The sequence below is a fragment of the Urocampus carinirostris genome, chromosome 8, assembly GCF_059441175.1.
Source record: "Urocampus carinirostris isolate Australia breed hairy pipefish chromosome 8, RoL_Ucar_1.0, whole genome shotgun sequence".
NCBI classification, from domain to species: Eukaryota; Metazoa; Chordata; class Actinopteri; order Syngnathiformes; family Syngnathidae; genus Urocampus; species Urocampus carinirostris.
The window spans coordinates 20,076,405-20,104,182 of NC_142356.1; the positions used below are offsets into that span (position 1 = coordinate 20,076,405).

General features: G+C 39.7%; 3 protein-coding genes across 3 annotated transcripts in view; all 3 read right to left on the reverse strand.

Moving 5' to 3' along the window:
- Window positions 1-515: 515 nt before the first annotated feature.
- Window positions 516-13,024, reverse strand: baiap2l2b (BAR/IMD domain containing adaptor protein 2 like 2b). The gene is given in 13 exon segments (XM_088343086.1): window positions 516-2,164; window positions 4,512-4,555; window positions 4,627-4,945; window positions 5,020-5,070; window positions 5,129-5,336; window positions 9,772-9,874; window positions 9,994-10,098; window positions 10,325-10,456; window positions 10,544-10,633; window positions 10,721-10,792; window positions 10,910-10,971; window positions 12,529-12,615; window positions 12,799-13,024. Coding segments are annotated over 13 exon segments (1,575 nt in total). The 3' UTR covers window positions 516-2,088.
- A 1,723-nt stretch (window positions 13,025-14,747) lies between these two features.
- LOC148361155 (extracellular serine/threonine protein kinase FAM20C-like) overlaps window positions 14,748-27,778 on the reverse strand; it is a 45,404-nt gene continuing 32,373 nt past the window's right edge. Inside the window, exons 9-11 of the mRNA XM_088341901.1 lie at window positions 16,229-16,310; window positions 16,097-16,156; window positions 14,748-15,160 (exon numbers count right to left, since the gene is read on the reverse strand). Of these exons, the coding sequence (XP_088198027.1) occupies window positions 14,875-15,160; window positions 16,097-16,156; window positions 16,229-16,310 (428 nt within the window). The 3' untranslated portion in view covers window positions 14,748-14,874. The remainder of the gene's footprint in view (window positions 15,161-16,096; window positions 16,157-16,228; window positions 16,311-27,778) is intronic.
- The window catches only part of dnhd1 (dynein heavy chain domain 1), a 34,493-nt gene continuing 23,564 nt past the window's right edge, over window positions 16,850-27,778 (reverse strand). Inside the window, exons 34-45 of the mRNA XM_088342888.1 lie at window positions 26,909-27,332; window positions 26,699-26,806; window positions 25,195-25,371; window positions 24,928-25,106; window positions 22,077-23,048; window positions 21,833-22,001; window positions 20,958-21,038; window positions 20,311-20,524; window positions 20,121-20,212; window positions 19,799-19,945; window positions 18,960-19,576; window positions 16,850-17,447 (exon numbers count right to left, since the gene is read on the reverse strand). Of these exons, the coding sequence (XP_088199014.1) occupies window positions 17,088-17,447; window positions 18,960-19,576; window positions 19,799-19,945; window positions 20,121-20,212; window positions 20,311-20,524; window positions 20,958-21,038; window positions 21,833-22,001; window positions 22,077-23,048; window positions 24,928-25,106; window positions 25,195-25,371; window positions 26,699-26,806; window positions 26,909-27,332 (3,540 nt within the window). The 3' untranslated portion in view covers window positions 16,850-17,087. The remainder of the gene's footprint in view (window positions 17,448-18,959; window positions 19,577-19,798; window positions 19,946-20,120; window positions 20,213-20,310; window positions 20,525-20,957; window positions 21,039-21,832; window positions 22,002-22,076; window positions 23,049-24,927; window positions 25,107-25,194; window positions 25,372-26,698; window positions 26,807-26,908; window positions 27,333-27,778) is intronic.

The following is a 27,778-nucleotide window of genomic DNA, read 5'->3' on the forward strand; positions in this document are numbered from 1 at the left end:
CTTAAACCTGACACCTATCAACAAACTAATTAACCAACTAATTAACCAACTAACCAACCAACCATTATACTTTGCTTGTCAATTTATCATGTACTAATATAATTTACAGATTTATGGCAGTGTGGACTTGCCAAAGAAGTAAAAAAAAACATTAAAACATGCACAACAAATACTTTAAGTATCGTTGGATGAATGTTTAGTTAGAGGTAAAATCGGGCCCAAAAAACCAGCCCGATCCGACCCGAGCTTGCTGGTCCCAGAGTTCTACCCGGCAACCCAGTGCATATAAGTGAATCCTGGCATGCTGTTCATGTCCCCTTCCCGCTCTGTAAACGGTCTACGGTATTAAAGCCCGACCCAGCCTGAGCCAAACAAATGATTTAATGGCCCGAGCCCGAAGCAAGCACATTTTCGTATGTTATCTGTGAGGACTCAGAATTTTGGCCGACTCTGCGCCGTCGTAAACCGTAAACCATAAAAGCAGTACGTACTTGATGCAAAGAGAGAAGTCTGACAGCCCAAGCCCGATGATTGACATTTGAGGTGTGAACTGCCCTGAATATATCTCCTCCTCTCTCTCTTTCTCTCTGTCTGTCTCTCTCTCACTCACTATGTATATATGTCATTGGTATATTCCAATTATTTTCCAAGGTAATGCATTTTGAAGACAGTCTTTCTCGTCTTTGACCTACTAAGCTCTGACGTCATGTGAAGCACACCAGCACCCTAGCAAGCCTGTCACCCTATTGGTTTACATCTTAACTAGTCGAAGAGGATTTGAGTGTTTTAGGGCAAGTTTTGTTAGTTTTTGTGCGAATGCCTAATCCTTGTGTCGCACGTGGGATCAGCAAAGGTAAAAAAAAATGACGAGCAGCCAAAATGGGGCGAACTGGCAAAAATAACACACTGAAAGCTAACAGGGGCTAAACCAGCCGGGACAAGGCAGGCCAGCTGGGTGCTAAAGATGGCTGACCGGGACCAATCAGCGGAACAAAGGGGAGGTTGGCTGACCAAAAATATGCAGTAAGCAGCCAGGATGACCACGTGCCAGCGACAAAAAAACTACAGGGTACAAACACGTACTTAACCGGGAGATAAAAAACAATAAGCACGACAGGCAAGCCAGCTAGCCGACTGCTAACAGCACTAAACTAGACCCAACAAATTGGAAGCCTTCTGGAGCCCGCACGCTAACGGGGAGCTATCTGGACAATATCAAATTAATTGCAAAACATGCAGCGAGTAACAAGGAAGGACGAGTCACAATCACACACCTATGAGAAGACAAAGGCAAAAAGGGAACGCACGCTGTACAAAACAGCAGGTAGACTTACCGCACGCAGCTTTTGAAAATCAAAGCACACAACTCGGACAAAACAGTCAGAAGTTCACCAGTGACACGGTAAGCAAAGTTCCAATTATTCCAAGCGGGAGTGAGCGCAATGCATTTGCTGATCACTAAAATCCCCGTCAACAGGGTGCGCCATGGTTCTTGTTCTTGTCGTCATCCGGTGACATCACAGCTCTAAGGGATATGACATTGAACTGTCTACTATAATACCTCGAGATCTGTGGCATACGGAATGTTTTGAAACAAATCTGCATAATTGAAGGGAGGAACACTGAATGTGGTGCCTAATTGAAAAAAAAGGGTATTTTGTAATCCTTTTAAGACACTTGTTTGCATACTAAGCACGGAGCTGTCAATCCTAATGAAATCAGCCTTGTAGCGCATACTCACATGAAGGAGTGCCCCAAAAAACATCCTAGAAACAAAACCAAACAGACTGCACTCACTACTAAGAAGTTGTGTGAGCTGATTGGTCACTTGGAGCCACACTATAAGATTCAGTTATCTGGTGTATTTTGTTTGCAGTCCAATATGTATGACATCCCATTTTGTCGTGATCTGTTAAATAATTGTTGTGCATCCCTAATGAATATTGAGGGCACACTGTATCCTACAAGAGTGACACTGAAGAATGAGCCTACCTAACAACACCTGTCTAAATATGATAATACATTTCTCATAGTTTTGTCTCATCACTGCTACTTCACATACAAACCCTGAACCTGGCCTGGTAGCAGTCAGTGGATGCGAGGAGCAGATCGGTCATCGGTTTTGGTGGGGCGGAGCTTCACAGTTGCGAACGGGTTTGTGCCTCTGAAAATGAGAGGATGGTGGAAAATGTCACACGATCCCTTGCAGCGTTTATTCTTGTTTATGTTCACGCATGCATGCTTGGAAACATAAAACCCTGCACATGATTTGTCTTCAAAGGTCCATTTTGTTTCAATGTGGACCTAGATGTGGTCGAGTGTGGTTTTAGAAAAAAAAAAAAAACAGACAGTGACTATAATATGCTGGTTCTGGGGGTAAACGTTTTTCACTAAGCTAAAAAGCCGCTGTGATTGATGCATCATGTGCAACTACCATACATATGAGCATCTGCCCAAGGCTTCCTTGTGTGTGGAGGCAAGTAGACACCAATGAAAGAACTACAAGAATAATAAAGAAGAAATACCAACATGGTGGTAATCCTGAAATTGAATAAGGATAAAGATGCTTGAAGGAGAAGCAACATGAATTTGAATTTACCAAATAGATCTCATCTCATCTCATCAGCTACACCGCTTATCCTCAGTAGGGTCGCGGGGTTGCTGGAGCCCATCCCAGCAATCATCGGGCAGTGGGCATGGGACACCCTGAACTGGTTGCCAGCCAATCGCAGGGCACACGGAGACAGACAACTCACTCGCTCATTCACACCTAGGGACAATTTGGACCGGCCAATTCACCTGAAATGCATGTTTTTGGAATGTGGGAGGAAACCGGAGTGCCCGGAGGAAACCCACGCAAGCACGGGGAGAACATACAAACTCCGCACAGGATGTCTGGAGCTGGATTTGAAACCAAATAGATGTATTTTTAAAATAATAAAAACAATCGATCCAGGATTGGATTTGGTAATAGTATGGTGTTCTTGTCAAGGGCAACACGGCGGATGAGTGGTTAGTGCTTCCGCGGCACAGTTCTGAGGTCATGGGATCAAATCCAGCTACCAGCCTTTCTGTGTGGAGTTTGCATGTTCCCCCCGTACTTGCGTGGGTTTGCTCTGGGCACTCCGGTTTCCTCCGAAATTCCAAAAACATGCATTTCAGGTGGATTGGCCGGTCCAAATTGTCCCTAGGTGTGAATGAGCAAGTGAGTTGTCTGTGCGCCCTGCAACTGGGTGGTTAGCCCACAGTGCGGAGGTTCAGGGTTCAAGTTCAGCTACCGCAGCCTCCCTGTGTGGAGTTTGCATGTTCTCCCCGTGCTTGCGTAGGTTTCCTCCGGGCACTGCAATTTCTTCCCACAAAATATCCCCCGGTGTGAATGAGCGAGTGGTTGTATGTCTCTCTGTGCCCTGCAAGTGGCTTGCAACCAGTTCAGGGTGTCCCCTGCCCACTGCCCGAAAATAGCTGGGATGGGCTCCAGCACTCCTGTGGCCCGACTGAGGATAAGCGTTGCAAATAATGGATGGATGGGTAGATCAGGGATGTCAAACTCAGTTTGGCTCTGGGGGCAGATCCAGACTTTCTGTTCTGAGCCGGATCAGTAAAAAAAATGAAACTGCAATTTTTTAGCTTTGTTTTTCAGTATCATGCTTTATCATTCAGCCTACTTTAGAAATCTACCCGATATATTATAATCACAGATGACAGAAGATTTGTTCTCAAAACCGAACAATTACATTATTCACAATGGAGAAAAAATATTTTTATGGTTGGCATTGAAACAACTCACTAGGCTTAAGCGGCTGGAGAGAGCACTTGGTTTTCATTTATTAACATAAAAAATCATAAATTTGCTAGAAATGATCTAGACTCATTTTATTGACATACAAATTTATGGCTAGCTTGGTTAAATCGTCCAACGAGCCAAATCCGGCCTGCAGGCTGTATGTTTTACATGCCTGAATCAAATCGTGCCGTCTACTAATAGAACTCTTAGAAATGTTTGGCGACAGTTAAAAAGTTTTTACGTGCAACTTGCACCTCAGTGTATGTTTAAAAAACAGCCAAAACGATTTTAAAACCTGGCTATAGTGTTGATAACAATGGTGATTGTAATGATTCTATTTTACATGCCTGAAAATGACTGGGAGCTCATCTCTACTTGTTTGACTGAAACAGCAATTTTGTCGAATATTTCCAGAGTTATCTTGCACATTTTTTCCCTGAATCGTTTCAGAGAATGAAAACAAAAGGTGAGTAAAAAAAAAAAAAGAGTCAGAAATGACTCTAGCCACCACCCACTAGGGGGATATGGGTGCGGTATTTATATATATATATATATATATATATATATATATATATATATATAAATAACTTGCACATATGACTCTGTCCTACCTTAGCGTATTTCACATTCTTAAATTCAGTTAAGAACTTCAAATTGGTTAGTGTTCCATCGACAATCATAGAATGCTAGTGGGAGTCACAAAAGCCAGCATTGTCAATTGAATTACCTCGGAAATAGAGGGTTGTCTTCCGGACCGTTGGGTGATAAAGTCTACAAAAAAGGAACTCAATCACTCTCTGTGGAAAATGATTGTTAAGTACTGAGGATTTTTCATTTATTACCTGTGCGTCAGGGGAAAGTGAAACCGGTCGAAAATCTGCTGAGCCCCGTTGGGGAATCAAGTTGTTTGGAAGAGGAGGCGGAGGTGGTGGAGGAAGCGGTACCTCAGATATGGGTTTGGTGGGAATAGGTTTTGTCTCCACCGTTTGCTCGGCTTTCTTTTCAGGAAGGGGAGAGACGGGCCGGAAGTCGACAGATGCTCTCCGGTTGGGCGTGGCCGGGGGAGGAATATCACCGTAATTCCTGCTCTCTGATTGGCCATTTTGGGTGTCGCCTGGGTCGAGCAAGCTGTTCACGCTGCTACTTCTGAGAGAATCACCACTAAAAATTTAAGGATAATCAGAGATTTGAACCGTTTAAGAAAATGAGAACAAAAGGTGCGTAAATAATATCACCTGTCAGGATCATCAATTGGGCCCACATAGGCAGCAGGGAACCAGCCCTGCCTGAAATAAATTGAATGATCAATAAGACAATTCCAACAAACCAAGCCACAAAGCATACCGTAAACTGGTATCAGTACGACCGTATAACCAGCCGTTGCGTGGTTCCAGGACCAGGACGGTGATCTCTTCCCCCCGGTTGAAAGGCAGAAGCTTGGGGTTGGATGAGCCAGGGTGGGACACCAAGGCCTTCATCGGACGGCCTCCACCAAGACCGAGAGATTCACCTACCGAGCTTGAGCGGGAGCGACTGGGGAGGGGTGATGGTGCTAGGTTTTTTAGAGAGGACAGAGGAAATTGCACAATTACTTTTCTCAGTAACGAGAACTGTAAGGCATTATAATAACATTTTGTAACTCTACTGTAGTGATCACTTGGTGCATTGCTCCGTAACTCCACTATTCTTTAGATGCAGATCTTTAATCATAAAGTCCTCTGATTGTTGAGTTCACTTGCCCCACTGACATTGTCACATAAATCCCTCAACTCATAAGGCAAAACCTGGAGAGTGTTTATATTTACATATCTACAAAATATAACTGAAAACATACGTGGAGGTGCGTCTCAAGTGCAGCGCTGACTTTCCCCTCATGTAGAAATTCTCCCTGCCATATATGCTTGCATCTAAGCAGAGGTCAGATTGGGCCTAAAAAAAAATCAGCCCGACCCGATCCGAGTCACAGGTATATAAATCCAACCCTGCCCGAACCCAACGCATTAACATGATTTGATAAACGAGCCCGAAATAAACACGAAGCTTTAATTTGCTGCTAAAGTAAACACAAAACTTTACTCCGGCTGCGTACTTCAGCGGCGAATGGTGCGTTTCAGCTGAGCTACCCATCTTGGGGTTTACTTAGGGCTGAGTTCCTCAAATCAAGTGGGCACGCGCAAAATGAACAGTTTGACGCCGAAGTGCGCATCTCGGTGATGTGCAGCGAACAAAAGTTAAACTTAATAAAATGGCACCGAAAAGAAAAATAAAATTCTGCAGATTACAAGCGGCAAATAGTGTAAGATTTAGCCAAAAAGCAGAAAGTTTGTAAAGCTTGTAAGCTATTGGCAAGAAGCAGAAATTACGTCTGACGTGAGGGAGGTGGAAGCAGGAAACACGCGTCTTTTACCCCAACACGAGGAGGACAATTTCTATGGATTTTGTGATTTTGAGTTAAACTGATAGTGTGGCAAGCATTTTCCTTATTTAAATAATTAATTGCGTAAAAAAAAGTGCATGCTGTGTAAATCCTCCTTTAAGGGGAAAAAAAAAGGCGAGAGAGAAGCCCGACCGGCCCGACTTAATGATTGATATATATATGTATATATATATATTCACATTTAAGCTGAACTTACTATACAATAGAATATAGAAATCAGGAAGTCAGCTTATATGTGCATAGTTCATTGGGTGTCACAAGTAGTGAATGGTAGGCAACACGTGGGGACGGGTGCGTGGCTTAGCCAGGAAAGACAAATTAAGGGGAATATAATGGGGCAAACGTCTGAATTTTGGTCTTTTTATTTGTAGACTATTTGCGCAATACACCATGCCTGGAAACAAAGAAAAAATCTTGGACAGTACTCAGAAATGGAGGAGCAAATATTTAGGTGGTTGAAAGCCCATAGACAAAATAGAAATAAATTGTGTCAACGGTTAGTTTGCAGGCTCTCACTTGTACAAGCCAAGAAATATGAAGGCTTCATCGCTTCCACAGGTTGGTGTACACGTTTTTCTTCTATTCATTTTAAATCACTTAAGGTGTTTGGCATCTATGCAAGAACTAATGACCCTTTATAACTAAGTTGGTATTTTGGAGTAAGGCGTTATGTTTTTGGTGTCAGTAATCCGGGGGATAAAGCAATCAATGTTTTAAACGAAGTAATGAGTAGCTGTAACTTATTTCTTTTATTTTTTTTTTTTTTAGTAATGCGCCCTACACTGACTATAACACATGATGAAAAACGTTTTCCCATGATCTGTACCAGGTGTATTAGCTCACTCCACATTGCATACATGCTTTCAACCAGCAGGGGGCAGCGCTGCGCTTTCGAAATCAGCAACGTTGAACATATGGGACGATTTAGTGATTTTGGATAAATACCGTCTATAATTTAACAGTATTAAAATAAGGCAGATGATTATGCCACTGGTGCACATATCAGTATGCTGATAATGTTGCTCTGCAAAATAAATTTATTCAAATCAAATAAAGGGAGGTTTACAGGCAAGTGTGTATTATATAGCGCCTGTTAGTGAGGAGAAAAAAGGTCTTCATTTTAAAAAAGAATACAATATTGATGTTAGAATATGGCCAAAAATGCATAAAGATATCATATAAACGAGCATTTTGTTGAATACTTGGATGTCAAGATATTTTGAAAGCCTTAACTAAAGCCTTCACCATCTTACTGCTTGGGTACCTGAAAACCAAAAACCTTGCGAAAGGCTGGGCAAAAAAATGTATGCGGTTTGGTCACTTTAAGACAGTCTTTGTAGTACAAATTCTTTCTTGTGCTTTAGCGCACAAAATAAGCGAAACATAGCAAAAAAATAAATGCTGAATACAAATGTATTGTATCTAAAAGTCAAAGACAACTAACACCACTTAAAAAAATGACTGATTAAAAATATTACCTTCGGATTTAGTGATTCTTTTACCTCCATCTAGAGCAGGGGTGTCAAACTCATTTTAACTCGGGGGCCACACGATAGAACAAACATTCTCTCGGGGGCCAGACTAGTAGATTAAAGAGAAGAGAAGAGAACAGAAGAGAAAGAAAGAGAAAGAAATAAGAGAAATAAAAAAGAAGAGAAAGAAGATAATGAAAGAAGAGAATGAAAGAAGAGAAAAAAAGAAAATAAAGAAGAGAAAAAAAATAAAGAAGAGAAAGCAAGAAGAGAAAGAAAGAAGGGAAAGAAAAGAAAGAAGAGAAAAAAAGAAGAGAAAGAAAGAAAGAAGAGAAATGAAAAGAAAAAAAAGAAAGAGAGAGAGAGAGAGAGAGATAGAGAGAGAGAGGAATAAATAAAAGTACAGTGCCTTTGTGAGAGGCACCTGCCTTTGGCAACATCATGTTGACATATTTCAACCTGCAGCTTGTTTTTCTCTTGCGCTTCTCTGAGTGTTGTCTCGCGGGCCGGATTCAATCCCTTAGCGGGCCTGATCCGGCCCGCGGGCCGCCTGTTTGACACCTGTGATCTAGAGGGAGCTGCTTGCTTAACACAAGTAAACTCATACCACCCTTAGACAGTGACTGGAATAGTTAACACCAGTAAACAAATACAATGCTGAAAATTGGAAGGCGAAAATACTTCACTGGGAGCATGATTATATTGAAAAAATGATTGACACAAAAAATTCAAGGTTTTTGAACCAATCATTTTATTTCTTGTGTTGTATAGTCACTAAACAATTTGAAACACTACCCATCTCATCTCATCTCATTAGCCGTACCGCTTATCCTCATTAGGGTCGCGGGGGGGGCTGGAGCCCATCTCAGCCATCTCCGGGCAGTGGGCAGGGGACTCCCTGAACTGGTTGCCAGCCAATCGCAGAACTGTGCCGCACACGCGCTAACCAAACACTACCCATTGATTATTATTATTTATATTAAGATCCATCAAATTTAGGGCTGCAACAACAAATCAATAAAATCGATAATTAAAGCCTTGGCAAAGAATTTCATCATCGATTTGTTGTGTCGCGCAATTTATGCGGCACTCATCACATTCATTCAACTCAAATTTAAATTGAATTGAATTTCCTATTGATCCAGCGACTAATGCGTGGTAGTGCTTTGGTCCAGCAGAGGGCGTTTCTTATTTGATCCAAAATGTTATCTCAATCCAAATGTATTCATACAGTACATTTCCGACACATTAATGCAACTCGAAGTGCTCTTTAAAAACACAAAATTTACAATAAGATGACGTACTCGCATTCTCCTCCAATGTAACCTGTTTTTTTTTGTTAGACTATTTGAACAACTCCTTGATTTTTAATTGTTTTATTTTATAGAATATTGTGTTGTGTTGTGCACTATTTTTCCATCTGTCCAAAACTATTTGAATAGAAAAGGAAGTTAAAATTGTGTTTTTTAACAATCCGATTCCTTGATTAATCGATTAAATAATCGACCGATTGGGTATCACGGCGGCGCAGTGGTTAGCGCGTGTGCGGCACAGTTCTGAGATCATGAAATCGAATCTCCTGTGTGGAGTTTGCATGTTCTCCCCGTGCTTCCTTCCCGTGTTTCCTCCCACATTCCAAAAACATGCACGTCAGGTTAATTGGCCGGTCCAAATTATCCCTGGGTGTGAATAAGCGAGTGAGTTGTCTGTCTGTGTGTGCCCTGCAATTGCCCGGCAACCAGATCAGGGTGTCCCCTGACCATTGCCCGAAGATAGCTGGGATGGGCTCCAGCACCCCCGCGACCCTACTGAGGATAAGCGGGGCAGATATTGGATGGATAATCGACTGATTCATCAATTGTTAAAATAATGGTTAGTTGCAGCCTAACTTTTGGCAAATGCAAAGCCTTGATAGAACATTTTAGGATGTTCTCCCGAGAGAACTCTGATTATACAAACTAGCAAACACAAATGCCTGCTGTCTTGGCAACTCATATTATTAATAGGCTACAATGCAACCATTCCAAAGATAAGCCCAGTGTTTAGATAATTGGCTACAAAAAAAGCCAGACGCCCACCTCGTGAGGGCACCTTGCCCAGCGCCTGTTGTTCGCGCCTGGCCCAGGACATGTCGTCATCTCTGGCTACCGTCTGCAGGAGAGAACTCACGGAGCCTCGCAGCTGCAAAAACGTCAAATAAGGATTTTACATAGTTTGGTCTTTTATTTTAGTTTAAATTCTCCTGTCGTCTTACATTGAATAGAATGTCGACTTTGTGTTTAACTCTAAACGATAAGTACCTGTGCCTCTTGGTCCAAATTGGTGGGAGTTTGAGATCGGGAAACTCTGGTTTCATTGACTTTGTCCTTCCAACCCTCTGCTTTTTGCTGGAGAGTTACGCCTGTCTGAATACAGATCAGAAAGGTTTTCACCTCATTAAATTCTGGCCTGATCAAAAAGCAATAAGATGAAAAAGGCCTGCAGCTGTTTGCTTAATAATGCCATGCCCTTGCTTGTTTGTGACTTTGACAAATAGTTTTCGAGAAGCATTAGATTAACTTTGCCCTGAGAACATTAAAACTTTTGCTTCATCTAAAGTTGTGGTTTTTGTGTGTGGAGGTGTGCTTATACCTTGTTAACTAGGAATAAAAGAGACTGGGTCAGACTGCAATGTTTCTCTGCCAAGAAACGGTATCTCCTCTCCTCTTCCTTCAGGATCTTTTGCTGGCTCGTCTTCAAGTACTGCATGTAATCACTGCTCTCCTTGTAACACATAAAATACATGTGTTTCTTCTCATGTAAATTGGATTAACATAATGCACAAAAAAGATTGTGAAAGAGTGGGGGTACCAGAGAGTCCCTGAAAGCACCACGTCTTAATTGTTTTTCCAAAGCCTCCGCCTGGTTCCTCACCTCCAGTTCATACACTCGCCGACTACCCTGTATCAGACCAAAAAAACCATCTGGTGATCATGAAAAAAACCCAACACTTTTTCACTTTTCTACTTGGACTTTTTTAAGCTTTACATCAATATACTCCTCGTCCAGCTTGACTTTTTTTTCCATGGCTTGCAATACCTCCACTTGGAACCATCGGAACTGCATAAGAGAGAACAAAGCAGTGGAAGTTGATAGATTTCCGTCATATAGGAGAAAAAAAATCAGATTTCATGATAAGTTAATTTGAGAATTTTTCTTTTTCTTATGTGTACTGACCACTCCCTCCATCTCAGCAGTGAGTCTCCGTTGTGTCTCAGATATCTGGATCAGGACATCCCCTGAAACAGGCCCAGATGAATTCTGATACTATACCACTTTCACCGTTTTAGAAAAAAACATGCTTTCCTTTATTCAAGTTTATAGTAATTGTTATTGTTTCTAATAACAATAGTTTTGCTTTGACAATTGGTTTCTTAAAAATGTTTTTTAAGCAAATTTTAAGGCGCACCACCCAAAAACTAGTCTTTTGTCATATATTTTTCATATATATGTAGCATAAAATTAAAACTTCCGAAAGAGATTACATATTTATTTGTGTATAACTGTTGCACAATTTACAAACGTATGGTATATTTTAGTGCAATGATTGATGAGTGGAAAAAATGAGCTGATCGAATAATATTGTATGCAACGGGAGCGGCTATGACAGCCAAAACCTGGCCACTAGAACGCTAGTGATACAGATGACATACAAAAAGGCATTCAAATTGATTTCATCATCACACTATTTTTACTTACGGTGCCAGAAACCAATGTTAGAGAATGCAGAAAATAAAAAGTTGTCCTGAAATATACATGAATGCAAAAAAACATGATGAGGGACACAGCTCTTTGGTGTATCTGATTATAAATCTGACTTTTTGTTTATTTATGTCTTTCAGGACAAATAAAATCGAACGCCTTTTCTTATGTCGTCTGTATCACTTGTGATCTAGTTATTAAAAGTTGGCGCTTTTGTTAAGCCGTGTTTGCCCAAATACGGTAGTATACTACTGGTACATAAGGCGCACCTGATATTTTAAACCTGATTTTGTTTGTTTTTGGGTGCACCTTAGAATCCAGAAATTATGGTAGCTGTTTGTTTATTTTGTTCCAATTTGAATTTAGTAATGTTTTTTTTTGTTAAGTACTGAAAACCTTTCCCCCACTTGTTCTAAAGGGTGCGTTCAGAATGATGAATTGCATGCATTATTTTTTTAAGAAGGTACGAATGAAAACATGTTATCCAACTAATGTGAATGGTAGATGGATTGTAGTGCTTTTAATCAGTCACTGAAGACCTCCAAAGCGCTTCACAATGTACTTCACACTTTACTCATTCACACAATCACACATCGATAGCCAGAGGCAGCCATTGAAGGGCCCTACATGCCTATCAATGGCCTTCTGTAAAATTTAAACTCCCAAAAGCAATCTAGTGATGATAATAACACGGGTAGTGTAGATCGTGACTCAATGAGTGAGCACTCCTGAAAGGTTCCTCCTCAATAATGAATTAACGGACGTCACTCAACAGGACCACTCTTCATGCTGCGGTGAGGCTGACCTTCTCAAGTTATCTAAAGGACCAGAGGCACGTGCGCTCTCATTAGAGGAACCCATCAGGTGAGAATGAAAAAAAAAAGGTCCTGGCAGTCATAGCGAAAGTGACACTAGTGAAAAATACTCGAGGGAACTCATTTGCTCGCATAAGCCTTCCACATTTTGACAAGGATTTTGTTGATGTCAGTGGCGTAATAGTAGTCTTTAGTTTGTGCAGCGCTTTGTGACTTTTTGTGATTAAGGGCTATACAAATAACATGACATGACGGTTACTTAATCTCATAATAACTCACCAAGAGAGCGAGATGATAGCGTGTGAATTGCTTGGTCACCCATCTTGGCTACAGCGCTGAAGTAGGCCTCACTACAAACAGCCAATGCTGGAAAACCACACAAAAAACGTTTTCAATTAAAAAAAATATCGAAAGCATATATCTACAACTATCAATAAAATATACTGAGCATTTCCTTAGTGTGAGTAGAAAAACCTGAAGTGTTTTCAATTGTTGCGTAAACAACAGTATATAACTACAATTTATGTTGATTTCCACACAAATACTTACCCTGGAAAGCTTGGACATAACTGTTGCCCAAGGCAACAAGCTTCTGAAGGCCGGGGTTAAAGTGTTCCATCAGATTCTGCACCAACAAAAAAACGTGCATTTAGATGTGAGCTTCAGCTCCCAAGTCCTAGGAGAAAATGTGTTGCAGAGTGAGTCCGAAGTTGGTACTCACAGAATAGATGGATACAGTTGATTTGTGCAGCTGGTCACTGCTGGTTGCTGACATGGTGCCCGACGGGTGGAAGACAAGAGCAGGGAGGGCACAAATTTATAGAGTGTATGCCGATTTTAACCTGGACAGTTTCTCAAGGTGTCAGCGTGTTCAAGCCCCTAAACTCAAAATGGTCCGAATATCTGACAGCACCTGTCTAGCACATTCAAAACTATTAAAAAAAAGATCTGCTTTGACCAGAATCTCTTGCAATGAGAATTCCGCTTAGCCTGCGGAATAGAGCAAGCATTCGAGGGCGACGGAAAAGGGAGGAGGTGCCATTGATATGTGCTGCCAGGTAAATTATTGATTAGCATCGCTGAAAGGAAAGGAGGCAGGGGACAGCCAGCGGGCCAACAAGCTGCAAAGCGGCCTCATTAATTTTTGTGACAAAAAACACTGGCACTATAATCCTCACAAAAATGCTGGACTCAGCTCTTATAGAGTACCTTATGGCCTTTAAACAAACTTTTGACCCTTCAAAAAATCAAAACACTTAACCACAGAAAATAACTGCTGTATATTACTTTGTTTTTGCTCTGCAAGATGAGCATTTACATCAGTTCCATTCATCCATGTAGTTTGTATTGAATTTCTCATTGATGCTGCTTACAATCATAAATTTTTTATTTGTAGTTTTCAAACTGCCCTTGAAGATGTCTAGAGGGAATGTTGTAAGAATCACGTTTTTAAAAAATGGTCATTAGACTATTTAGAATTCAACCTATACTACATAAACAACGTGCACACATTTTGCAATGAAACTAAAGCCCAAATTCAAACACTTAACTTTAGAAACATGAGCACGACATGATATAAAATAGAGATATAATCTCCACACTTGCACTGTTCCAATACTAATATTTCCAACAGAGGTTATCAAAATACTAGTGGACGGTTTTTGAATGTCACCATTTCCATCCATCCATCCATTATCTGCACCGCTTATCCTCAGTAGGGTCACAGGGGTGCTGGAACCCATCCCAGTTATCTTCGGACTGTGGGCAGGGGACACCCTGGACTGGTTGCCAGCCAGTCGCGGGGCACACAGAGACAAGACAATTTGCTCGCTCATTCACACTTAGGGACAATTTGGACCAGCCAATTAATGTCACCATTTCACCAATTATAAATTATAATGCATCATTGTCATTGACAATAAAAGTCAGCATTTTTCTTCACAGCTATCGGCCCAAAATAATTAAATTGAATCCGAACTACACAATATTGACAAAAATGCCCAATTTATTTCATTATCTATGTATTTACAATACATATTTATTTATAACGCGAGATGTACAAAAGGATACCAGTGTGATGCTGGTAACTCCTCACCCTAGAGGTATCAAATATGTTAAATTTAGATAATGATCTGGTGACTAATTATTTTCCAGTAAAAACATTTTTACATAAAAATAAAATAATTTGGTTAAAAAAAAAATCATAGTGTATGGGGAAAATAAAAAGAATGGTAACAGTATTAACCCATTGCAGCCCCATCCACTGTTTATTGAATATGTGGCAAATATTGACTGACAGTTTTTGTTATCCCAAGGAACATGTGATAGCAAAAAGATTGTAAGCTTACATGAGGAAAAATACAGTGGTCCTTTTAAATAAAAATGTAAATCGAGTTTGATATAAATCACAGTAAAGTTTATGGGGAGAAGTAAAAAAACAATTGTATGCTTTTTTTCAAAAAATAGATTTTAATGACACAATGACTGTAAACCTCAAATAGGAATGGAAACAGATTGAAGCTTTAATAGAACTGGTTATAATCATTGTATAATAGTAGACTTTAACTATAACACTAAAAAATAACAAAGACTCACAATCTCATGAAACGCTAAAAATGTTTAGGCTCACTCTCCTTCAGGACTGGATGCACGAGTTAGCAGGTCCGTTTGTGGGCTGATGTCGTCGTATATGACCTTGTCAGCCTCACCCTCACTCTGCTTCTCCATGCAACGACTTATGGCATCCAGCACGGTTTTCAGGCGGCGATCAAGGGCAGCGAGGTGGGGCTCTGTCAACAGCGGGGCCACACTGTGCAGAGGGTCGTGGGAAAGCGATGCCCGCATGACATCACTGAGGCGATATTGGGGCTGGGAAAGGAGGCGAAGGCGTAACCAGGTCGAATGACGGATTCTAAGAAATGGAAAAAAGTTCAGATTAGTGGTTAAGTCGTTTCAGCTGGATTTCCAAACAGCAAAATTCAAACCAAAGTATCGTATCAAGGTCCTGCAGTACAAAATCTTTCACTTCACAATTGTGATTTAAGATCAACAAAAACATAGAAAACATCCAAAAATTATTTACTCGGAAAGAGGAAAGTTATAACTTAAGGGGCTGGAGTAAATTCAAAATCCCACTGGTGAGAACCACCAGGAAAAGTATGTGTGTGTCTGTGTGTGGAGTCAAACTTAGGAACAATTTACAAGATGAGATCAAACAATGTCAAAATACTCACGTGTTCAAATCTAAATACAAAAAAAACATTAGTGGCAGAATACAGAGATGAAGAAAATGGGGTATGAGTGATACTAGGGATTGGAAATATTGCGTAGCAAATGGATGGTTTGCAACTATAGTTAACTTTGTTGTTATTGTTACTATTACTGTATCATAACTGTTATTATTGCTATTGTTGTTACAATGATATTTAGTGATTAGTAACATTATAATGTTAATAGATGTGTACTACGATGATTTGTATATAACATATGTGACTATTGTTATTATAATCATTGATATCAGATTCTGTTATATTTAGACATAAAAGAGGAGCTATCTGTAAGATGTAATTCACAAGGAAGATGAAGGGGTAGGGAAAATAAGTGTCTGCTTCTTACTACTCCTTTTCGAACATGTTATGCTAACATTATTTTTGTTTTGAGTCATTTTTCCCCCATGTTTTTATTTTCTAATTTTGAAATCAAGTTTTTATTCATTCATTCATTCAAGGTTAATGAATACTACTAGTACCATAATCAACGCTGACATTCTATAGACAGGCAGAAAAAAATAAAAAGTCCCACTAAACAATCAAAGTCTAACCAGGATTAATAAATGTGATATTTGCACCTGCAACATTGCTCTAATGGCACCAAGATGGATGGCTCATCTTTTGAGTGACGCCCAAATCTGCAGCAGCAAAAATGGAAAGTGTCACTTTCAAACAGGACAGACATTTTCAACGATAAATATTGTACTCACGCCCGGCCATTGTCAAGATGCACAAGGAAAGTGTCATTGTCAAACTTCTCAAATGTTTCATAGTGGTGTCTGTCCATGTTGCCTATTGGATGAGACACATGAGTAGAACATAATACATTTTACAACCAATTGTTAAGAAAGACTCATTCAACCTACTGGAAAGGTGATTGCAATTGACATGTAATTAGAGCAGTCTGTCACCGATCATATTTGAATGAGCATGAGATTTAACATATTTAATTCTCAAACAGTCCAGTCAGCATTGCGGTCACAGCTTGCTTATCATAACATTTGTATTTTTTAAATGTCAGTTGTCATAATGACAATGTAATCATTTGAATTAAAAAGCAATAATCTCACTAATATAAATACATGTATCTGCATGAAAGTGTGATATGAAAAAATAAGTACTTCAGTTGAAAAAATCATTGCATCACTTTGTGTTGTGAATGCTGTTCATGCATAATGGAACAAAGACACAGTTGGATTTGAACCCTCAATATGATGGAGCACTAACACATGTGGTAAGTACACAAACTGAAATTTTACCCCACTGTATTTACAGTAAAAATGCTAGGGATAGAAATATCTTACCTGTTGGTGAAGAAGAACTGACTACAATTTGATAGTTGGACCCAACATTTAGTGAGGTTAGAGCCACCTCAAGTAACTAAAATGTTGGGTCAAAATGTTCCTTTATTTGTGTTGTTCCTTTTAGCACACTCAAGTATCTTTTTTATCAAATGTAACACCTAAGTTAAATTAAGTATTGACCATTTATGTCACTACCTAAATGCAGTGCTTTTAAGCGATTTTAAGGAGAAAAATAAAAATAATACATGGAAAACAAGTCATGACCCTATTCATCACAAAGTCTGCTCACAAGTCGAACCTTACGTAAACCACATAATGAAGGCGCTAACTCAGTAGGAAGTGGTATTGTTGTGATTACGCTAAAGTCATCACACCCCTCCTTTCCAGAGTGCAAGTCCTCCACATAAATTGGACAGTGATAAACTTGATCAGTGTGCCGGGAACGTTCACAGTGTTCATCTTTCACTTCTGCCCTGACGCAAATGAGAGGCATGGGGCTGGGTTGTGAGGAGAGAGAGCTCTGTAAGGCTGTCCTTTTTATGTCCCACAATGCTCCTTTGAGTTCCAGGTTACACAAGTCCACAATGTCCTTTGGACGTGGAGTGAACAATGGATCATCACGAACCTGGATAGATAAGAAGAATGTTAACTTCTCAGTTATGGAAAAGGATAGAAATGATATACATAGGAAATTGGCATGTGAGATGTATTGTGGTTGTCGTCTATCCTTAGGTTTTTCTGGAGGAAAACAAATGGACCTGAATCTACTATAGCTTGTTATGGTCTAGTTTGCACTAACTCAATTTGTCTTGATGCATATTAAAGGGGTATGTGAACACCAGTGTTGAACGTCAATACTTTTCCCGGTAACACTTTCTCGATAATATTTTGTAACCCAACTGTCGTTACAACATGGTGTTTTACTCCGCTGTTCTTTAAAAGCAGATCAAGAATTATAATGTCTTCTGCTGTTGGAGTGTTCTTCTATCACGTTCAAAGTGTCATAAGATCCTCAATGCACCACAATGCTGAATACAGCAAACGGAAGGGTGCACATGTTTATAGCTAACAACAAAATACAAATGAATACGGTTACGTTGGCGGCATCTCAAGCAGAGTCTCAAGGGCCAGAAGGTTGCCGTCAGGTATCGTAGAGAGCCTTTGGAACCGAGAGAGCAGCAAGGACACAGTCGCTGAGCTCTTGCCACTAAGCTAGGAGGAATTCATAAAGAGACTCTTGTGAACGGCTCTGGCGTTTCTTAATCAGATTTCAATTTGGTGCGTGATACACTCTGGCAGCGCATGTAGATGCTCTCTAGCTTGGTTAAGTACTGGCATTGTTGCGAACACGCTGCCAGAACAACCAGCGTCTGATACTTTCCCTACTGTACTAACATCCAAGCCGTATTTAACACTATAAAATAAAATACTGAAATCAGAGGGTCAGTTTCTATGCACGTATTTGGTTGTGTGTCATCATTAGAGAATGGTAGTAAGCCTAATACAGGAAGAAATGTATCAATGGGTTAAACGTGAGCACATAATTGATGTTAAAAGAGTGCAGAATTTTTGTAAATGTAAAATTTTTTTGCAATACACCATGCCTGGAGAAACAAGAAAACATTTTGGACATTACCCAGAAAAGGAGAAGGAAATCTTCGAGAGGTTTGAAGACAAAAGACTAAATGGATATGGAGTGTCTCAGTAGTGTTCGTTTTCAAGCTGTACGGATTTAAAAGCCAAGAAATGGGACGGGATTGCTGCTTCCACAGGTTAGTGTACTCGTTTTCTTCTATTCTCATTTTTTAAATTTTTTTGTTATGTGGCTATTTTAAGCAGTTTCATAGTGCCGGTAATGTGAGTAACTAGATACTTTCAGAGTAACATGCTACTTAGGTGCATCACTAATCTGGGGGCTAACACAATTAGTTTTTAAATAAACTAGTAACTTTATCTAATAACTATTTTAGTAATGTCTCTAACACTGGTGAACATACTATGATTTGATTAAATAATCTCAAATTTTTAATGAATATCAAACCGAAATTTTTTTTTAAGAAAATTAATAGTGTTACTTAATTCTTTCTCAAACATATAAGATATGTTTAAGTATTATTACACTATCAATAAGAATTACCTCAAGGTAAAGACCAATATCACTGATGTACTTGTGATGTACTTGAGCAGCCTTTTGCACCAGTGCAACCATAAAACCCTTGGCATTGGCAAAAGCAGAGAGTCGGTAGGCCGCACGACACGCTGTGTTGTTGTCGCGCCAAAGATAAGAGCTCAGCAGCTCTGCCCGCCTCTGTAAACGCGACAATGCGGTGAGGGTGGGGAGGGACAGAAAGGTTGCCGTCAGATATCGAAGAGGCCTTTGGAGACGAGAGAGCAGCAAGGACACAGAGTCACTGAGCTCTTGCCACTCGGCTAGGAGAAAGTCGTAAAGGGGACTCTTGTAAACGGCTCCGGCGTTTCTTAATCGGATTTCATTTTGGTGTGTGATATACTCTTGCAGCGCATGCAGATGCTCTCTAGCCTGGTTAAGTTCTGGCAGTGTAGCCAACACGCTGCTAGAACAAGCAGCAGGCCCTTGAGGAATCTGCGAGCCTTTGAGCATCTTGTTCAGATTATGACTGTTGACTTTTACTATTTCAGCTTCAACGTCAGCACTGAAACCCAAGAGGACGGGTTCATTGATGTCCATGGCACGCAGCAGTTGCAAATCCAACATTTGCTGGAGTTTGGCAAAATCTGAGGGAACGAAAGAAAAATGCATTACTTAAAGTCAAAACTTGAATTTTGAATCATGTACATGATTTTCCTTTTTAAATTGATATAGGGTAAAACATAAATAATGATTGAATTATTGTGATAAGAAAATCAGGATATATAGACCAATTCCTCGCATTATCTAACTCAATTAGGTAAAACCTTTTTTGGAACACAATGTAATTTCAATGTGTGAAACATTACCACAATTTCCAGTGCTGATCATGGCGTTGGTGAGAATGTGTGGTCCACTGGCTGGAGGTGGCTCTGTGGTGAAGCAGCTCTCCGCAATATTAAGTACAACTTCTGAATCAGCGAATTCCAGGACATGACCACCATGCACAAGGTTGACTAGAGAATCAAAAAAAACAATTAAAATATAAAAATCCAATATCAAGTCAGAGCACAAGTCGAAAAGAGGGTTTATCTAGCACAAAAACTCGTGTGTGAGCAGAATAATTTATAGTGATTGTTTGAGTGTAGTCTGACACAAACCAAATGTAATTCAAACTGCTTAAAACATTACCTGCAATGTATTTTAAAGCTGTTGCCTTGTCATTGCACAGACTAGCAGAGGAAATAAGTGCATCCACCAATGCTAGAAGATCTAACTGGCTCCTAAAATGTAGAAATAAGGTCTTTTACATGTCTATATTTTTAAAACACAATGTAATCAGTTTATCTGCTTTTTATTTAAAACATGTTTGAGTTCTCACCAGCTGTATATTCTGGCCTGGCCCGAGTTTTTGTAGGCCTCTCTCTGTAGTAACACTGAGTGGAATATTGCAGCTCTTAGAAGAAGCTCTGTGTTGTCTGACACACTTTCCCAGTGAGTGATGGTTGACAAATATTGCAAGGAGTTGCTCAATTCTTCTTTCAAATTCAGGGTAGTGTCGCAAACAAGAGGCAAGCCATGCATACGGACTATTGCTGAATACAATTGAAAAAAGTAATTATCGTTAAAAAATGGGCACATATAAGTTTAAATATGGCAAAAAATAAATCTGCACAGCCTCAAATGTTGTGTAAGGAAAAGCAGTCACCTTAGAAAGCAGCAAAGGCCTGACCATTTAGATAAAATTGAAACCTTTTTGGAAGCGATTATTTGAAAATGAGATTATTATAACACAAATTGAGGAGAAAATTGTGTTGAGTGTTCTGTCACAATAAAAATGAGAGGAAAGAATTAAGCCTTAAGTGGGCATCCACTAATTGAATTGCGTCTACTATGATTAAAACCTACATCCCAAGAGTGAGTCGTATAAGTTTGTTCTTTTAATATAGACATCTCTAATAAAAAAATAAACAAACCACAAGGAAGAAAGGTAAAAAAAAAAAAAAAAAAAATCGAAAAGAAACCTACCGGGTAGGAGGGACTGGGTAGTTTCCTCAGTTAAAAACCACATGCGGAAGTCTTCATGAGGAATATTGATGTGCGTTGTTGCTGTGAGGCAATTAGAGGCATAGTTAAATCGGAATAACAGTGTGTACCATACGTAAATTTGAGTTTTGCTTAAGCACTACCAAATATAACCCAACCACCCACAAAAATTAAAGCATTTTTAAAACTCTTATGTTCCCTAATAAAGGACGGGATAGGCTTAAATATTATGGAAAACGCTACATTAAAAAATAAATTAAAAAAAGGAAGATTAAAAAAAAAAATGTAAATGCAGAGCGGGCGATACTACACTGCCTTGAAATGGTTCAGTTTATTTGATTCCTATTTATTTAAAAAGTCAAAACTTTAACTTTGAATCATGTAAATAAACAGTCTTGTTCCACGGACAGACTGGGGAGATCATTTCTTCCTCATGCCATGTGTCTCTTTAACTCCAACCAGGGGAATAAAAGCCCACATTAAACCCCACCCCCACATTTGCATATTACCCTATTTTTATTACAGTGTGGATTTTCCGAAGCACTATTTAAATACTCTATAGCAAAATTTTATATTGGGTATTTTTGTATTCTATATCTTTATGTCATTATTTTATCTTTCAACACAAGGATACTGCTGCAAGTGTGAATTTCCCTACGGGGATAAATAAATCTATCTATCTAGCTATTTGATGATAAGGCTAATTTAAACTGCACCAAAGATAAGAGACACATCGGTCCAAAAATGTCTAAAATGAAAGTAAAATGTATTGGTGTTACTTCACTAATCACTATTTGGTGACCTTATACAGTTCAGATGTTTTATCTTTAAACTGCTGCAAGACAAGTCTCTAATACCTCCGAAAGGGGAAAACAGCTGATTGAAACGTGCCACTAGTTTTGGTTCCCAGTGCTCCAGCAGCTCACAGTTGTTAAAAACCAACCAGTGACCATCCCTGACTGCTTTTTCCAGCGTTAAAAAAACAATGTCAATGTCATAAAGTCCTCCGACAGAAATAACCTTCACCTGTAAGAGAAAATAAATATTAAAGAAAGAAAAAAACATCAACTCGGTATATCCTATGAGACCAATTATTCCTACCTCCTTTTTATCTGCAGCCTTGGAGGCCAAGAGATTGACTAAGTAAAGAGGCTGGATGCTTGTCCATTTATCTTTGGATGGACGAGGCCATGTGAGAATGATAGGTCCCTTGTGCTCTGCAAGAGATCTGTAAAGAGCCTCTGGATTCCCACAGTGAGGCACTGATGAGCGGCTAGGTGGGCGGATTTGGCAGGATGCCATTGCTTCGGCTAGCTCTTCTGTGGAGTGCGGGTGCAAGGTTTTTGAAAGGAGAGCCCGCTGTATCAAGGACAGATGGGAGTGTGACCCACAAGGAACCGGTTTCGCAATAACAGAGGAAGGCAAACTCAGGTACTCTTGCCACTCCTTTTGTGACGAAGTAAGAGAAGCACTTAGCCCTGTAAAATCTGCAATCTTCTCTAAAATGTCAATCTGAGGTGATATCCAATTTTCACTTAAGGAATGTGTGGCTGGGGAAGACAGATCTTTGAATCCCAAGGCAAAAGCTGTCTTCTCGGGTAGAGAGCACACTTGGTTGGTTTGCATCACAGCTAAAGTTACCAACATCTTCAAAACGGCAAAGTGGCATCGAAAAACACATGGCCTGTAATAGGACATCATTTTTGCCACCATTGCGTTCCTTATCTCTGGTATTACTCCCCCTATTACTTTCCCAGTGGCATATGACACCAGAGCACTAGCCTTCTCTACAAGGGCCTCCTGCATCACCCTAATGAAGCTAGATAATGAAAAGTAATACATGGGAGAGAGGCAGGACAACTCCTGCAAAGCCTGGTAGAGGAACCAAGCCAGTTTTATCAACTGTTGGGGAGCAGCCAGAAGGGGCTCATGGAACTCTCGTCTCTCATCAACAAGCTGGAGCTCAGTTTCCGCATAAGACATCGATTCTTGCACGTCAGCCACTTGGCTGAGGAACTCGGGTGCTTGCATTCGTGTGGCGTCAGACTGCAGGACGGCATCCATCACAGAATCCTATAAAAAGATTGAATATTCAAAGTTTAGGATGTGAAAGTTTCTAGGATTTCCCTTATTATCCTATTATTGATTTTTTTTTTTAATTGAAAAGCCTAATAGTAAAGTTTAACTTCATTTTGACGTTAAACATAAGCACCTAGTAGTGGTAGCAGGTGCATGCTGTCCCATCTATAGTGAGTTTAAATGGGATGAGGTCATTCTGTATCTTAACAAAGCCACATCACCAATTCTGAGACAAGGTGAACCTTCGTGCAACCACATTGCTGAATGTCAATTGTTTTTGTCATTTTGTGCTTTCTTTGGTTTGTCATATTAATATTTTCTTTTATTCACTGATATTGGTTGTTTTAAATCAATGTTTAAAAATGTATTGTGTAGAGCAAAGCACAAAAATGACTTCCACCTCAGGTAGGTTAACAGTTGTTCTGAGGCTCCCATGTTGCCACTTTTCAGAGAAGATGCTAATGGAAGTACAACTTGCAACTGGCCGCCCTAAATACCCTTTCTCATGATTGGTGTATGTAATTCAAGGGTCAATGAGCTTACTAAATAAATTTCGTGTTACAATAATTAGTGTAAAGGTATTCAAATCAATAAAACGACAAGGGTGTCCAAATTTATGCACCTGCCTTCTTTTGTTTAAATAATTATTGCACACTTTCTGTAAATCCTATGAACTTCATTTCACTTCTCATATATCACTGTGTTTGTCAGTCATATGATATATTTAACTGAAATTACTGATCCGAACAACCAATGATTTATAAAGGAAAATCTTGAAAATGATCAGGGGTGCCCAAACGTTTGCATACGACTGTAATATATATATATATATATATATATATATATATATATATATATATATATATATATCCACACCATGTTTAAAAATGCATCTGTTCTTATTATGGGTGAGAGGATCGATACAAATATCGATATTGTCAATACTAAACTAATACTCAAATTGATACTATTATCTTCAGAACAATACTATGTGTTCCCATTACAACTATCAGTATGATAATGTTGTTGGTATATCGCTAACATACAAGATAACTTTCAAATTTCATAATTCAAATTTACACTTTATTTGCACCAATGACTTTATTTTTAAAATATTGTGCATTTGAAGGTATTATAATTGTCTTGTTCACATGTTATACAGTATATGTATTTTTGTTGCATCACTGCATTTCTTTGCTTTGACTCTCTTGACCCTTGTTCTGAAACAGTTGATGTAGTAGAAGTATTTTATTTTAAACCGTTAAAGGTTTTGATATAGTATTGTGAACACTATTTGCACTTTGATGTTATTTTCAAAATACTGTGCATTGGAAAGTATTAGGTTGTCATGTTGACTTGATTTAGATCCAAGGTGGAAGGGTTCCGTTTTTAAATTAATAAACATGACATTTCCGAGCAAAAAATTTTGGTATGGGATCGGTATCGATTGACACTACCCTGTAAATACTTGGACCGGATCCATACCAAAAATCTTGGTATTGCCCACCCCTATATCATTTCTCATTACAGATGTGGAAACCCTCAATCAAACAGGGGATTTATTTATTAAATACATTAGTACTTTAGAAGAAATGGATCAATTTTAAATTGAACATTTTAATTGCTTAAAGTCTTAAGCAGAAAATTTAATATACCAGAAATTTCACTGTACTTGTGTTTGAGGGTACATAATTGGATCAATAGCTCATTTTCATAAGAATCGATTCTGCTAAATGTTCCCAAATGTCAGTGACAGCGGCAAAGGATAATTTTGTCAGCGACACCCACTTTTAATGAGGTCGGCCACGATTCCGAGTTATAAGGGGGAATGCTTTTATAATAATATTGTACGGTAAACACCAGCCTGACTCACCTCCTCCGTGACCAGCTTCCTCTGCAGCAGCTGCTTGTCATTCTGCATCCGCAGGTGTTGAATCAGCAGCACTTTGCACTCTGACTGCAGCAGCTGTGTCAGCATGAGTTCCTGGATCTGAGCCGAGCTTGGCGAGAGGTCAACCACATCCACTAGAGCCAGCATGGATGGATGGATGGCTGAGCAGGAAGAAAGAACAATTGGGTACCACTTAGGGAAAATTCACATTTTCCTGGAAGAAGGGACATTCTAGATGTTGCTTCCTACCGTGATGGAGGAGTCGGGCAGGGTAGTGGGTGCTTAGCAAGAGGAAATACTCAGGGTGGGTCTGGTAGCCAACTGGTTTTGACCCTGGGGGGCAACTCGCAGCAGGACGGGCCAAAGCAGCTAGAAATTGGGGATTGACCGATACTCGCTCTATGTGAGTAACCAGGACTTTCAAACCTATAAACACATAAATAAAGAAATACAAATTGTATCAATTTGGTTTTAATAGTAAACATTTATCTTTAATTTAAGAGTTAGTGAAATTAAGGATGTCGTTAGTTCCAAAAAAAATTTCTAACATTATGTTGTACGGGTATCCACTAGATTAAACATGGCATTGTGTGTTTGAGAGTTAATAAGCAATATCAACCTGTTATTATTTGTCGCACTGTAAAGACGAATCGTGGCTCTGCTACGGAAAGCAGGCAAACTGTTTTTGTTTGCTAGCGGTAGTCTGTGTGATTGTGATGTCATCTTACCTATCAAAATGAACACCTCCAGAGATGTATAAGAGAATAGTGGATCTTGCTTTTTAATGACAACTTACTATTCATCAAAATGTCATGTTTAAACAAGTGTCCGCACATTAAAGAGTCTTTAGGGAATCCTTTGGGCTGACTGACTGCTAAAATCATTGACATTACAAACATTTCAAAACCAAAAAGAAAACAAGTGGTACATTACTGTCATGATGAATGATTAGTGTCCCCTGTGCCGCTCGTTTGGCGCCAGCCGCTGCAGGGTACCTGATTGGTTCCCCGTCTTTTTTAAGCCCAGTACTTTCACTCCCCTGTTGTCAGTCCGTCACCGGACCTGTTTCTACAAGGCAAGCACTTGGACTCTGACTCCCATCTGTTACGCTTTTTGTTTCGCCCGTCCGTTCCTGATTTCCCCGTTTGTCTCTGGCTACGACCTGTTTTTTGATCCCGACCACGTTTGCTCTCCCGTCCCGGCTTTCGCCCCGTTTTTGATCCTCACCACGTTTTTGCTCTCCTGTCCCAGCTAACGATCTGTTTTTTCCGTCCTCGACACCACCATATCCCGCTCCGGAAGATCCACTTCCACATTGGGAACACGATCCGATTCGGTGAACAGCTTGCTTCCCGCGTCCAGCGAGCACCGGATCGCGGGCGCTGCCCTTCATCCTTCTCTCAATAAACTTGTGGTTAATGTTACGCATCTGGGTCCTGATTCCGTTTTGGTCGTGACAATTACACTTATTTTTCCATTGAAAGAAATGCATTTGTAATGAATCCATTGATTAAACAAAATGATTATAGCATGTGTAGGTAGGATGAAGTAAGAATAAGTTAGTACTGATTATGGTCAATTTATCTATATTTCACTGAGCAAAAGTCATGCTTTTAATATCAACAATTGAGGGCAGTCTGTCTTACAATGAAAGTCTAATATTAGACTTAGAGATTTTGTTCAAATTTACGATTTTGAAATTTTCTAATATGGAAGTTCTGTGGTATAAAATTTCCAATTATCAGTCATCTACCTTTCTCAGCAGCCAAGTCCAATTGGCTCATTAGCTTTGGATCGTCGGCACAAACCACAATGTCACACTCAAACTCATTCCCAAGACTAGCATCATCTCCGGTTTCACCTGAAGAACATAGTTCTTATTACTATTCCAATCTTACATGGTGTCAAATGGGGACAGACAACCAACATTAAGTGCTTCGCAAATATGTTGTGAAAAACAAACCTGTGATGATCCCATTTTTGGAGTTGATCTCCAGATGATGCTGCGTTTCGGCCAGTAGAGGCCAGTGTTTAACCCAACTTCTACTGCACCCCCATAGCAGCAACTTCACCATCAATCGAGTGGTTGCCATCTCATGCGGCGGCGACTCCCTCACACACAACACCCGACACAGAAGAGGCTGCAGGGCCTCAGAAATAGCGACAGGAAAACCTGGGGTAGGCTGAGGGAGAGTTGGCTCGTTGGTGGCGAATAGAGAATTTCTGGGATCATTGGGATTTATGTCAATGCGTCCCGTCTTGCAAAACACCCTCCACTTGCTCAGTAGTTCGTTACGGACATCTGAAGCGAAGGGGCCTAAATATGAGATGATACCCGCCAGGACCATGGCATCTCCTGGTAAACATTGTCTCTGCAATTTAACGTCCTGAATGAAGACAGACAAATAGGGGTGTTTGTTTTAAATCAAGTTGACCATCTGCAATTTGCGTTCCACTTTTTTCAGGAAAAAAATAAACAGCTATCAGCGACACATACTTTTTGGGGACAATCAATTAATTACTATCTTAATCATTGCCAGCTATTTTAAAAAGAGATCACAAATTAGGAGGAATGTAAGGGACTTGCATTGTTCAATTGGCTTCTTTTACTTCAGGTGAGTGCAAATTCACACATCTCTAAAGAAATGCAATTGACAGTAAAATACATATTTGGCACTGTGTGGGGTAAATGTAATCACCCAATTTATGCTTCACTTCTAAGTTTTTTTTGTGGGCAATATTTTCATAAACATTAATAATTTTAATTTTTATGCCCCACAATGTCATTTGAAAACCTAGCAGTGAAAACTTGGTTTGCTCAAGTTTGGTAATC